Consider the following 14,399-nt stretch of genomic DNA (forward strand, 5'->3'; position numbering starts at 1 on the left):
AGTCTGGGGCCAGTCTAACCAAGGTGTATTGGGTTGCCCGGGTAACTGGGTTGAGGGGGTCAGATAGGGCAGTCGCTCCTTGTAAAGCACTGGTACTCAGCTGCATCCGGTTAGACTGGAAGCCGACCCCAACATAGTTGGGAAAAGGCTCGGGAGATGATGATCTGGTTATACTAGGTAGTTTCTTAAGACGTGGGCGAGGAAACAAGCAACCACTAGTTCCTACTAATATTATAAATGCGAAAGTAACTCTGTCGGTCTGTTATGCTTTCACGTCTAAACCACAGAACTGATTTTAATAAAATTTGGTGCAGAGATAGAGTTGACCTTGAGAAAGAACATAGGATAGTTTTTATCCCGGACTTTTGAAGAGTTCTCTTGGAAACGCGATATAACCGAACTCTACGCGGGCGAAGCCGCGGGCGGAAGCTAGTATTTTATAATCAGCTATTTAAATTGAAAATGTCCTACCCAGTGACCGCACGTTTTTCTCTTCTGATTATTTTTAATAGATTTCTAAGAAAACATACAATTATTAAGTAGTATTTTAAAAGGATAATGGAATATTTTTTTTTAACTTTTTGCTAGATTTTTCATTAATATAGAAGAGTTCAAATAGAAATAAAAATAAATATCTCGTCTCTGTCCTTTAGTATGAAGCTATAAATACCCGTATTGAATGTCATGTGAATCTGTTCAGCAGTTTAGGCGTTATAAAACGAAAATAGAAATCTAATTCCGCATTTCTGAGAATAACATTTTATCGGTTATTTATTGATTCTATATTGTAGCAAGCTTACCTATTATGCTACACTTTCATACGTTTTCGTAGCAAAGCTACTACGCTGCTACATTTTTCGTAGCACAATTACTATATTGCTACATTTTCGTAGCAGAGCTCCTTCGTTGCTACATTTTCGTAGCAGAGCTCCTTCGTTGCTACATTTTCGTAGCAGAGCTCCTACGTTGCTATATTTTTCGTAGCAGAGCTCCTACGTTGTTACATTTTTCGTAGCCCAATTACTACGTAGCTACACTTTTCGTAGCACAATTACTATATTGTTACATTTTTTCGTAGCACAATGACTACGTTGCTACATTTTTTCGTAGCACAATTACTACATTGCTACATATTGCGTTGCAATATTACTACGTAGCTACATTTCTCGTAGCTCAATTACTACGATGCTACATTTTTCGTAGCACAAATTACTACATTGCTACATTTTTCGTAGCTCAATTACTACGTTGCTACATTTTTCGTAGCACAACGAATTACTACGTAGCTACATTTTTCGTAGCACAATTACTACATCGCTACATATTGCGTAGCAATACTACTACGTTGCTAAGTTTTCGTAGCATCATTTCTATTTCGTTACATTTTCGTAGGAAACTACTACGGTGCTACATTTTTCGTAGCACAATTACTACATTGCTACATTTTTTCATAGCACATCTACTACGTTGCTACATTGTTCGTAGCTCAATTACTACGTTGCTACATTTTTCGTAGCACAATTACTATATTGCTACATTTTCGTAGCAGAGCTCCTTCGTTGCTACATTTTCGTAGCAGAGCTCCTACGTTGCTAAATTTTTCGTAGCAGAGCTCCTACGTTGCTACATTTTTCGTAGCAGAGCTCCTACGTTGCTACATTTTTCGTAGCCCAATTACTACGTAGCTACACTTTTCGTAGCACAATTACTATATTGTTACATTTTTTCGTAGCACAATTACTACGTTGCTACATTTTTCGTAGCAAAGCTACTACATTGCTACATTTTTCGTAGCACATTTACTATATTGCTACTTTTTCGTAGCAAAACTACTGCGTTGCTACATTTTTCGTAGCTCAATTACTACGTTGCTACATTTTTCGTAGCTCAATTACTACATTGCTACATTTTTCGTAGCCCAATTACTACATTGCTACATTTTTCGTAGCTCAATTACTACATTGCTACATTTTTCGTAGCTCAATTACTACATTGCTAAATTTTTCGTAGCTCAATTACTACGTTGCTACATTTTGCGTAGCTCAATTACTACATTGCTACATTTTTCGTAGCCCAATTACTACATTGCTACATTTTTCGTAGCTCAATTACTACATTGCTACATTTTTCGTAGCTCAATTACTACATTGCTATATATTGCGTAGTACAATTATTACTTAGTTATAACTTTTTAGTAGCTATGAGAATTGTAGAAGAAAATGTAAGTAGAGCATTTTACAGTCTATACTATACTGTATACTGTAATCTATATATATAAAAATGAAATCCGCTTTCCGTTGTCACGACATAACATGAAAACGGCTTGACCGATTTGGCTGAAAATTAGAGGGGAGGTAACTTTGGCCCGGGAGAAGGTTCTAGGATAGTTTTTGTCACCATCCGGCTACGGGACGCGGGTGAAAGCTAGTACAATAAAAAAGAACACATTTTTTGTATGTCTCCAAAACTACTGAACCGATTTGAAAGTTTATTTCACTGGTGGAAAGTTAACACTTCTCATACTAACATAGGCTATATTTTATCCCGGTACGGGCAGTAGTTTCCACGAGACGTGGGTGAAACCGGGGAAAATGGCTAGTTTACAATAAAAATTCAACCATTGGGTTTTGGAATTAATTTATTCATGAAGTAAATGGAAACCAGTTATTAACATTATTGTTTTCAAATAATTTATGTTATCTTGCCTTACAGAATACAACAGCCAAGGGGTATCGGGTTGCCCGGGTAACTGGGTTGAGAAGGTCAGATAGGCAGTCGCTTCTTGTAAAGCACTGGTACTCAGCTGCATCCGGTTAGACTGGAAGCCGACCCCAACATAGTTGGGAAAAGGCTCGGGAGATGATGGAGCATACAACAGCCCATGTATCTTGTCCAGTCTGAAGTTAGCTACTTACAACTGAGCAGTGAATCAATTTTGTTCGTAGTTTTGTTTTTTTCTGCGCAGGCAAAAGCTAACTTCAGAGTCTACAAGATACATCAACTACAATTAAGTTGACCACGGATTTCAATAACCGATCCATCGGTTGTTTGTCGATCAGATATTGAAATTTGTCATAATTTTTATGAAGCGAATGTCAACATTCAATCTATGGATCGATTATTGAATTCCGCTGTTCTCCGACAAAATAAACGTCAGTTTTCTTAAAACAACTGTTTAAGATGAATTTTCACATTAAATTTTCAAAATAAACAGTTGCTTTGAAAAAACTGACGTTAAGCCTGGACGCACACATTCTGTTTCCGGATCAGGAATTCAGATTTGGGATTCCGTGACACTAGCGCACACTTTCCAGTTCTGACTATCTGAACGCACGGAGAAAATCCCGAAATGATGTCAGAAAATCGTAAATTATTTATTCCGTTCGGAAAAAAGTAAGAACGTGTGCGCTCTTGTGAACATTTTGTACGAAAAAAGAGCATTTGCGGTGTCCGAATCTGAATTCCTGATCAGGAAACCGAATGTGTGCAGCCAGGCTTATATCGTTCGTGAAATTGTGTCTTGAAAGTTTCTCAAATCATCTATTATATACGTTTTCTTCATCTTTCTCATATTGTGCGTTTATAAGGCTAGATACGGACCTCTTGTCTGTCATTTCTGGCTCTTTGACATTCCTCGGTCTATGGTTGTGAAGGCTTGTCTCTGAACTCTCGCTATCCGGGTCTATGGTTACTCGTTCAACTGTCACTTTTATATTGTTTAGGAGCTTGTGTTTATCTGTGAAAGTATGAAAATGGTATTAGTAAAATATAGCTTTTTTATATAGTGAAATAATGGCTAATGACTAGCTGTTATCCGCGGTTCCACCCACATCTAGAAGTAACTACTTATCGTATCTGGATAGAATTTATTTATTTATTTATTTACTTATTATTGCTTAGAAGGTACATTTTACATTATAAAAAGTATAAAATGTCCAACGAAACTGTATACACAGTTTATCTGTTGGATCGGATTTCTAAACCATTGACTTACTATAGGTTCTATTAGTATATAGAGCCTATATCACCCAGGGATAGTGTAGCTTCCTACTGTAAAAAAAAATGCAAATTGGTTCAGTAGTTTTGGAGCCTATAGGGTACAAAAAAAATGTTTCCTTTTAGTATATTAGTGTAGACTAGCATCTGCCAACTTGCCGAGGGGATTAATTCTCGCACCTGGATAAAAAGTATCCTGCATGTTATATTACTACAAAGTTTCACCAAAATCCGTTCAGCCGTTTGCGCGTGAAGAAGAAAGAAACATAGACATACCTACAAACTTTCACCGTACTATTATGATGTAATGAAGAATGAAAAATGAAACATATTCACCTGGTAAGCAATCATTAGGACAAGGGCATATGGAACTGACATCAGGGCTGGTGATCCTAATGTTCGCGTAGGAATGCTTCAGCACTATGTTTTCTCTGTCGCAGCCGCAACGCCCGCAATTGGACTTGCGTTTGACAACCTCTTTTGTTGAGTATACTCCTGGTAGAAAGAAATTGTGGTGTTAGAATAACTTGATATCAATGGCGTTCCAGGAAGATTTCGGAAATGGTAGCTGTTTTCATATAGGGACGTGCATGTTATAGTGTATAGTTACCGGCACGGATATTGAGCTCTCGGCGGAAGAGTGGGGATCGCTTGGTGCACTGTACACAAGGCAATAAATCGCTTCTGCGCAGGTAAAGGTCATGGCTCAATATCCGTGCCGATAACTATACAGCATTTGCGCAGACACAGCTGCACTATTTTTATTTTTTTAACGACGTCAAAAGTCATCAAATGACCCCTCCCGCTGTGGGTTACGCGCGGTGAGGGAGTGTCAGACTCTTACTGACTAAACACCGTCGTGTTCCGTCGTAGGCCTTTTATGTACCAGGGCCGCGGTAACTCTTTCGAACAATCCTGCAGCCCCGGCAGACCTTGGCCCTGCTGGGGACACAGTTGCACTCACTATACCTTTACTCTCATAGCGCGAATAGTAATACACCCGTGCCTCGAAGAGCACATAAATGTCAGTCCTACACCTGATGTCTCTCCAGTGGTGTCAGATTGCCGTCCACTAGAAACTGTCGAGGACTATGAGAGTGAAGGAACACATAACCTTACCACTATGTTGCTGGGGAGTTTGTTGCGCCACTTCTTCTTCCCAGCAAAAACACATAGGAAGTGGTGAAGGGTGGGCGTTTTGGGGGCTGTCTTTTGTGAATTTTTGACGTTCAAACAGTGCTGTTTTGCAGCCAAGTTTGAATAAATGAATTTGATTCTAAACTGTTTCAACATACCCTGTTCTCCTTTAGAAAACACTATTGGTATATCCACATTTCTGCTTCCCCCAAAAGTCTTTCTCTTCTTTCCTGGATTGAAGTTCGCAAAAGCCTTCTTGATAGAAGCTCCTAGACTCTTTCTCTCGGCATCAGGAGGAGATAGGAGGGGACAGAGGCACTCGTCTACGGGACCCGAGCCCTCTTGCAAGTGTGCCAAAGATTCCTCATCCAATTTTTTAAGCTGACTGAAGTTCATTGTTAGTATTTCTATTTGATCTATTTGTAGTGCAGTTGACTCTGTGAGAAAAATTGTTGGTTAAATTTTATTAGGGACTGACTGATCCCGTCAAAGTAGTGGCCTAGTGTGTAAAGAACTAACCTCTCAAATGAGTATGTTCGATTCTAGGTCGGGCAAGTACCAATTCCACTATTTTAAGTTTGTATGTACTATATAAGTATATCTTAGACACCAATTACTGTATTTCGGAAGGCACGTAAGGGTGCTTACATAAAGAAACAGGTTTCCGGTACAGACAAACCTGTACGGGTAGGTACCGATCAGTGCAGGTATAATATTTCAATACAATCCTATTCACTCACTTATAAAGAAAAAGGTAAGTTGAAACAGGTAAACAATTGGTACCTATCCGTACAGGTTTGTCTGTACCGGAAACCTGTTTCTTTATGTAAGCACCCTTAAACTGTAGGTCCCGGCTGTCATTGAACATCAGTCAGAAACCAGTAAGTTGACACCAGCCTTACCTACTGGATTGCCCGGGTAATTGCCGGGGTTGAGGAGATCAGATAGGCAGTCGCTTCTTGTAAAGCGATGGTACTCAGCTGCATCCGGTAAGACAGGAAGCCGACTCCAACATAGTTGGGAAAAGGCTCGGGAGATGATGATGATGATGTAATGATGGGAAGAAAAGTATTAAAGAGGTGTAGAAGGCACTTATTAATACTTACATTAATTACCATGTTCTAACTTCTATGTCTATTTGTGAATGGAGGTGTCCGCTATCATAATCCTATGTTGCTTCTCTGCTTTTGAAGTCTTTAGCATGTTTAGTGCCTGAGAATAATCACAAATTCAACATTATAGCATCTCAAAGGAACTGCTGCCGACAGCAGGATAAAAGAAGGCGTTGTCTTATTTCAGGCTCTAACTAAGTATGCGATTAGGTGGGACATGGTCTGCACAGCAGCCCCGCACTCGCCAACGTCCGCCCCGCCCGTCGTATGTCCACTGTGCCCTGAAACTCGCTCGCTCGCCCCTTGCTCGCGGCTGGACCTAATGAGCACATCCGACCGTGCTCTCGCTGTGGCTGATATTGGGATGACAAAGTGTAGTCTCAATATATGACATGTCATCGACACGAAAGGAGAAGAAAAATTACATAAGTATGTACCAAATTTCATCAGAATCGGTCTAGTGATATGAAAGCTACACAGACTTACTTTCGCAGTTATACCTAATATTAAGTAGACTTCGTATAATATAGTGTTAAGTAGTCTAGCCCCCCTATTTAATTTACCTAAACAAAACACCCTCGTCCAGTTAGCTCCCACATCCTTTAAGGAAGGAACTCCCCAAGTAAAACTTGAGACTTGCCTTTCGTTTTTACATACAAAATAATGCTTATATTTCAGCGAGTTTCAAGAGGTCGTGGCTACGTAACAGCCGCAAGGGTCGTTCAATCATAAAATCAAGCAATGCTTTAAGCATTCATTCCGTGGACAAGCCCATCATATCATGACGATTTCCTCCGTGTTTCGGAGTGGGTCCCGGCTGTCATTTGAACATCTTTGGCAGTCGTTACGGGTGGTCAGAATCAGAAGCACTGACCTCTATATTTACCACTGGACAGGCTGTTGTCAACGTGCTTTTGTGCCCGTTTGATAATCGCCATTTTATCGCTGTTAGACGTAGCGAGTGTCCGTGGTACTAAAATTATTTTACAGTGAACCAATGAACAAACACGTCTCTCACAGCCATTTGAAATTATAGGTACGTCAAAATTAGTTCTGTGGACACTCGCTTAGACGATATTGGCGCTTCAAATGGGCACAAAAAAATTGCTGTCAAACGTACGGAACAGCCGGTCCAGTGTGTAAATATAGAGGTCAGTGGTCAGAAGCCATAAAGTCGGACAACCAAGGGGGTAATAACGGATAGCCCAAGTAACTGGGTTGAGGCCGAAAAAAGCTGAGTCAATTCTGAAGTAAATATATAAATAGTTAAAAAATACTTACGATAGGATAAATGATAAAAATTACTTCAAACTTCGGCTAACATTGCTCGGTTTTTGTATTTTGTTGCTTCTTTCTAATGGAGTTGGTGGGTTTGTGACGTTTTGACGGAAAGAATTGCTGTCAGTTTATTTTTCGTAAAAAAAATTGGTTTGAACTGTAAGAAGTTTTATACAGGAATGAATTTTATCCAGTGCGCAAACTTTGTCAACTTATAGTTAAATAAGTTTTATAGATACGTATATTTTTATTTTGTCGTGTTTTAGTACAAAAAGGAAAAGTTATTGATATGGAAAGATGTGTATTTAGTAACCGATTGTACGGTCACAGTCGTCATAGTGGGCACGGCGGCAACGTGAAACCGGTTTACTGACGCGAGCGCTGCTCCAAGCGCGTAAGAATAGTTGGTATCCATATTTTGCTGATTTTAGGGCCGACAATGATTCTGGACCACCAGTTTTTTTTGTGCACTGCTCAAAATTCATTCCTGTATAATAAGCTTAATAAATGAAAATATGGAAAACATCTTTTAAGGAGGTAGTCCTTAAAAGATGTTTTCCATATTTTCCGAAGATTTCATCGGTGTGCAGCGTTGTGACGCACACAAATATATCTTCTGGTGTACTCGCTTTAGCAAACAGTAACACATTGCGTGCGATCATTTGTAAAATATACGCGAAATTGCAAATTAGCTTACACCAGCGGTCTCGCCCACATCAGAATTATATTTTTACTTCCTCGGTAACAGGGCAGAGTCATCATCATCATCATCTCAGGCATAGGACGTCCACTGCTGAACATAGGCCTCCCCCTTAGATCTCCGCAGATACCTGTTGGAAGCGACCTGCATCCAGCGTCTTCCAGCTACCTTTATAAGGTCGTCTGTCCACCTTATTGGTGGACGTCCTACGCTGTGCTGGGCTGAGTAATCAACACTAAAATAACTTTGCAAATCGATTAATTGGCTAGTTCCTGACCTTAAAAGATCAACATTTTCTGCTTCATAATATAAGTACCTATAGCTTTTCAAGAATCGATTATATATTTCTTTAGGTCCTACTAATGTACACCTACTACTTAAGTATCTATAGATACTAATATCATTGAGAGGAAACATTTTTTCGTTATCGTCTTAAACGCTTTGAAAAATTCTTTCGCTGTTAGAAAGCTAGACTATCCCCGAGTAACAAAGGCTATATTTTGTCCGGGTATGGCGAGAAATTCCTCAATTCAGCTGTCATTTCAAAGTCAAAGTAATTTTTTTATTATTCCCAAATAGGCCTATGAAAGCTCTTTCGAAACGTCAAAGTAGTTAGTTGCATGGTTCCACAGTTGGTCTCATGGAGAACCGGCAAGAAACTCCATGACTATTTGGCCATCTTTGGCTATCGTTACGGGTCGTCAGAAGCTAGTAAGTCTGACGCCAGTCTAACCAAGGGGTATCGGGTTGCCCGGGTAACTGGGTTGAGGAGGTCAGATAGGCAGTCGCTCCTTGTAAAGCACTGGTACTCAGCTGCATCCGGTTAGACTGGAAGCCGACCCCAACATAGTTGGGAAAAGGCTAGGCAGATGATGATGGGCAGAAATTCTCGCGGGTGAAACCGCGGGTAAACAGCTAGTAACTTAAACGCTCTAGCTTTGATACTTAAAGTTGATAGCTCATACTAATAGTGCAAGCAAAGTGCTGCCGACAATTTAGCGAATATTAAGAAAATGTACAAATGTTGTTGTCGTCAATATAATCGCCTGCCTTTTAGTAAAGATCGGCAGTTTATTGGTTTATGATACCTAATATTACTAGGTTATAATACGTATAGTATACTCCGTTTTGTTAGGTATTTAACTAAAGATAAACAGTCTTGTTATGACTTTTTATCCCGAACGTAACATTATCCGAAAGTAACTCTGTCTGTCTGTTACACTTTCACGTCTAAACCACTGAACTGATTTTAATAAAATTTGGTACAGAGATAGAGATGACCTTGAGAAAGAACATAAGATAGTTTCTATCCCGGACTTTTGAAGAGTTCTCTTGGAAACGCGATATAACCGAACTTGACGAGGGCAAAGCCGCGGGTGGAAACTAGTAAAAAATAAATACGTATAAACTAGAATGAGAACTTCCTTTTAGAGAAGTCGGTTAAAAAATTGAGCTAAAAACCAATGTACAGAAACTCAACTTTATTAAATAACTAGCCGTTTTCCCGCGGTTTCATCCGCATCCTGTGGGAACTACTGTCTTCACCATGATAAAAGCTAGCCTATGTTACTCGGGAAGAGTATAGCTTTCCAACAATGTAAGGATTTTCCAATTGGGTTTAGTAGTTTCGGAACCTATAGAGTACAAAGAAATAAAAAAATGTTTCCTCTTTATTAGTACCTACAACTTTACAACAGCTGAACTGATTTTCCTGAAACATTCTAAGAATCACCGTTTAAACACCAGCTTTCATCTGCTCAAAACCACATCCAAATCCGTTCATCTATTTTGGAGCTACGGTGCCACAGATAGACACACATAACTTTGTTGCGTCGCGGCAAAAATATAATAAAACAAATAATTTAAATTTAAGTCAACTTTATTTAATGATCCTTATTTATACAAGAAATATTATTTTACATTCAATATAAAAATAAAATCATAGCATGTTATCTATTTTATACGCCCGTATTTTTACTATATAGGAATACAGAATCTATCAGAAAGTATTTTTTTTAATGAAACTTCGTAAACGGCTCTATAAGTTTATTTTTTTTAGGCTCTAAAAACCCTTTTTTTCGGTCAGTTAACAAACAAAAACATTCAACATTATAAGATTTCTAGAAATTTAAATTTCTCAGATGTCTTGTCATTCATACTTAATACTAGTTTTTCACAATAATATTAAGTTGCACTAGATAATAAAATTTAGAAGGCGTATCAAACAGAACTTCTACTGACTACAGATGGCATATAAATAGAAAAACTAGCTACACAAAGACAGAAAAACATAAATAAAAATAATATTTAAACTATACAAATACCATTACTAACTGCCGAATACTGAAACGACACTTAATTTTAAGTGTTTCTCAAACAACATTCTATTTCTGACACACTTAAAAAATTCATTATCATCATCATCATCTCAGGCATAGGACGTCCACTGCTGAACATAGGCCTCCCCCTTAGATCTCCACAGATACCTGTTGGAGGCGACCTGCATCCAGCGTCGACGGCGACCTTTATAAGGTCGTCTGTCCTTGTTGGTGGACGTCTTACGATGCGCTTGCTTAAAATATTTCTGCAGGAGAAAGACTTTTAAATAAGACTTAAAATTAAGTAACGTTTGAGTATTTAGACGTAAGTCGTTTATTACCAGGGCTGTGGGATTGTTCGCGCTCATTACCTTGGCGCTGGTACATACGCGGCCTACGACGGAACACGACGGTGTTTAGTCAGTAAGAGTCTGACACTCCCTCACCGCGGGTAACCCACAGCGGGAGGGTCATTTGATGATTTTTGACGTCGTTAAAAATAAAAAAAGTCGTTTATTATTATACTATGGCAACATTACCTGAATAAAATATACAACTCACATTATGACATAGATCTTGTACTAAATTGTCATTTGTCATCATTCGGACATACTACAAAAACTTAAACAACTGTTGAACACTTGTCTTAAAAAAAGTATGGCTGCAAAACGGACCTTATTTCAAAGTCATAATCTGTCATTTTTAGACAAGTGTTCAACAGACGTTTAAAAGTTTTTGTGGTACGACGGTAAAGGATTAAAAAAGTTGTTAACATAAAATTATATCATTATGTCAAATCAAATTCATCAAATTAAATCTCATCAACATACATGTATCAAAGTTATTGCATTTTATATAAACTAACAAAATTTTGTATAAATAAATAAATATATAATATAGACTGCAGTTTTAAAAATTGTTTTCTAAAATACCTATATGTATGTATATCTAAATATTACTTTATTTTGTTTTTAGTACTAAGGCTCAATTTTCACTGGTTTTAATATATGACGGCGCCACCGTCGATGTGTCAACCGTCGATCTGTCAACGGTGGACCTTATATAAAGCGGCGCGCGCGCACGACTCGGGTCATTCGTTCGCCGACCGTTGCCGAGTGCACACCTCCCACAAATTCGGTGACTAACATTGTGTTAATTGGAATAAACCAAGTGATTGTGTGAAGACCTCTTTGTTTTATTTAACGATGTCGGATCCTGACGCCGACATATATTTAATTCATTTATATTTACAACGTGCAACTTTAAAATGAGTAAAAAGTCGTGGTGGCCTAGTGGGTAAAGAACCAACCTCTCAAGTATGAGTGTGTTCGATTCCAGGTCAGGCAAGTACCAATGCAACTTTTCTAATTTTGTATGTACTTTCTAATTATATCTTGGGCACCAATGACTGTGTTTCGGATGGCACGTTAAACTGTAGGTCATTGAACATCCTTGGCAGTCGTTACGGGTAGTCAGAAGCCAGTAAGTCTGACAACCAGTCTTACCTAGACGTATTGGGTTGTCCGGGTAACAGGTTCGAGGAGGTAAGATAGGCAGTCGCTCCTTGTAAAGCACTGGTACTCAGCTGTATCCGGTTAGACTGGAAGCCGACCCCAACATAGTTGGGAAAAGGCTAGACAGATGATGATGAAAATATTTTCAGGTTTTGCACATTTAATGTTACACGTTGTATTACATAATAAAATAAAGGCAAAAGTATTGGTGTATATGTTCCTTTTTCACGAGCAAACGGCTGAACAGTTTGATAAAACTTTTCAGTTATATATTTCATATATTAGAACATATAGGCTATTTTTATACAGATACCAGAAGAAGCTAGTCCCAAAAATATGTTTTTTTTATATAGATTTTATGACCTTACTACAAAACCTTAAACATCTGTTGAACACTTGTCTAAAAATGTGGCTGCAAAACGGACCTTATTTCAAAGTCATAATTTGTGATTAGACAAGTGTTCAACAGACGTTTAATCTTTTACAAGGTCAATAATTAAGTTCTAGTATTTACTATTCATTAATTAAATCATCATTAATCACGTTGTCTTTTTCATTTTTTTCTTTATTAGTAGATTATTATAATATTATAATATAGATAATTAGTAGTTTAAGAAAACTTATGCTTTGCTTATTACTAGCTGCACTACTGGTTTGCATGTATTTACATGAAACCGTTTTGTATCGAAGCGGCAGCAGCACGTGCAGTCGCTGCCAGATATCGACCGAATTCATGCAGTCACCGCAAGTGGGGTCGGTAGATAGCTTTCTAGAACCTCATTAATGGTTCCAATTATGGCTTCTGTATTTGCGTATGGTCTGACCATTTTTTGGTGCAATTGGCAGTAGCTGTCAGTCAGTATAAAAAATGCTATCTTCTTCTTATTTTCGTTTATGGCTCCTTTGTTGGTATCGAAGATTTTGTCAACGTCAAGGACGTCCGATCAGACAGACCGGCTCGGAGGGCATCGGCGTGCATTTTTCATTTCACACAGACCGGAGCCGATCGGCTGCGCGAGCATTAAGAAAAAGTACGCGATCGGGGCCGGTCGGCTCCTCTTATTATTTCACACCGAGCACCTTCGAGCATTCTCAATGACAAAAGTAGTGCACATGCAAAAATAAACCTTACTACAAATACTAAGTACTCGATTTTCAACGTGTTAAGAATTTGCTCTCCTCTCCGAGCCGGTCTGTCTGAACGGACCCTAAGTGGGTGTTCAAATTAAACAGCAAAACGATTTTTCTAGAAACTCAACTTTATTTAATACGATTACAATAAAAATATTCATATATACGAAAGAATGTTTTTTTTGACAATATTACTGCGTTTAGTATTAATTGCATATGGCAACATTTCATTTATCATAAGATCTGTCAAATAAATCTTATTTTTTAGGCTCAGGTACACCGACAACATAGGCGTCCGTATTTCTTAAAACATTGTCATTTTGAATATTGTACGTTCATACAGGGTGTGTCGTTCACAATCACATAAATCCTATCCTTACTAATATTATAAATGGTAAAGTGAGTTTGTTTGTTTGTTTGTTCCGCTTTCACGCCGTAACTACTGAACCGATTGCTTTGAAATTTTGCAGACGTAAAGTTAGAAGTCCGGATTAAATAATAGGGTACTTTTTATCCCGAAAAAAATAGATATTCCCGAGGGAAAACAAAAATATTGTTTGCTTGATGGATGGATTGTAGATGGCGCTGTGTGTCCAATATAACCGAATTCCACGCGGGCGAAGCCGCGGGCGGAAAGCTAGTTTTACTATAATTATCTAGGTTTTTAATAATTTATGAGGGTAATACTAGCTAGTCGTATATACTTTATGATATTCTATGGCAAATTGTAAAAAAAATAACCTAATCCATTCAGTGGTTTGGCCACAGGAGGCATTTTTCGTTTTCATAATTTACAACATCATGTGTAAAGCAGAGATAAAGTTAGGAGTATCGAATGTTTTGACCAGTTGACAGCTGTCAGTTTTCAAGGGAGAATTTCAGTTGTTTGTAATGACTGACTTTTATATGGTGTTATTTATTGAAATTTAATGATGGGAAAAGGCAGGGAGGATGATGATGATTTAATGTGATTGTGAACGACGCACCCGATCATACTAAACAGTTGTTTTAAGAAAACTGACTTTTATATTGTCGGTGAAAATAAACCTCGTATATATTTATTTGAAAACCCACTGTGAAATCATCCATTTTTAACCACAGGTCAAAAATCCAGAATTACAACAGACGTTTAAGTTTTTGTAATTGTCTAGAAAGATATTTAGGACTGGCCTTACACTTGTAAGCTTTTCTCAAGTAATGGGTTTTTTTCTTA

The 14,399-nt window shown here is 38.2% G+C and overlaps 1 protein-coding gene and 1 long non-coding RNA gene across 2 annotated transcripts in view; one reads left to right on the forward strand and one right to left on the reverse strand.

Moving 5' to 3' along the window:
- Positions 1 to 14,399, forward strand: part of LOC135119142 (uncharacterized) — a 102,042-nt gene that overhangs the window by 73,524 nt on the left and 14,119 nt on the right. The gene's annotated exons all lie outside the window — the stretch shown is intronic.
- LOC126056171 (uncharacterized) lies at positions 2,627 to 7,644 on the reverse strand. The gene is made up of 5 exons (XM_064043009.1): positions 7,527 to 7,644; positions 6,240 to 6,345; positions 5,292 to 5,570; positions 4,333 to 4,491; positions 2,627 to 3,736 (listed from the first exon to the last, which is right to left on the reverse strand). Exons 3-5 carry the CDS (start codon positions 5,527 to 5,529, stop codon positions 3,537 to 3,539), a joined length of 597 nt encoding a protein of 198 aa, XP_063899079.1. The 5' UTR covers positions 5,530 to 5,570; positions 6,240 to 6,345; positions 7,527 to 7,644; the 3' UTR covers positions 2,627 to 3,536.

The sequence above is a fragment of the Helicoverpa armigera genome, chromosome 30 (genome assembly GCF_030705265.1).
Source record: "Helicoverpa armigera isolate CAAS_96S chromosome 30, ASM3070526v1, whole genome shotgun sequence".
NCBI lineage: Eukaryota > Metazoa > Arthropoda > Insecta > Lepidoptera > Noctuidae > Helicoverpa > Helicoverpa armigera.

Coding starts and splice junctions, on each gene's coding strand:
- LOC126056171 (XM_064043009.1), bottom strand. CDS start 5,529: ATGAACTTCAGTCAGCTTAAAAAATTGGATGAGGAATCTTTGGCACAC. Junction 4,492..5,291: donor GTTTTCTAAAGGAGAACAGG/GTATGTTGAAAC, acceptor TCTTTCTACCAG/GAGTATACTCAACAAAAGAG. Junction 3,737..4,332: donor TCCTAATGATTGCTTACCAG/GTGAATATGTTT, acceptor ATACTTTCACAG/ATAAACACAAGCTCCTAAAC.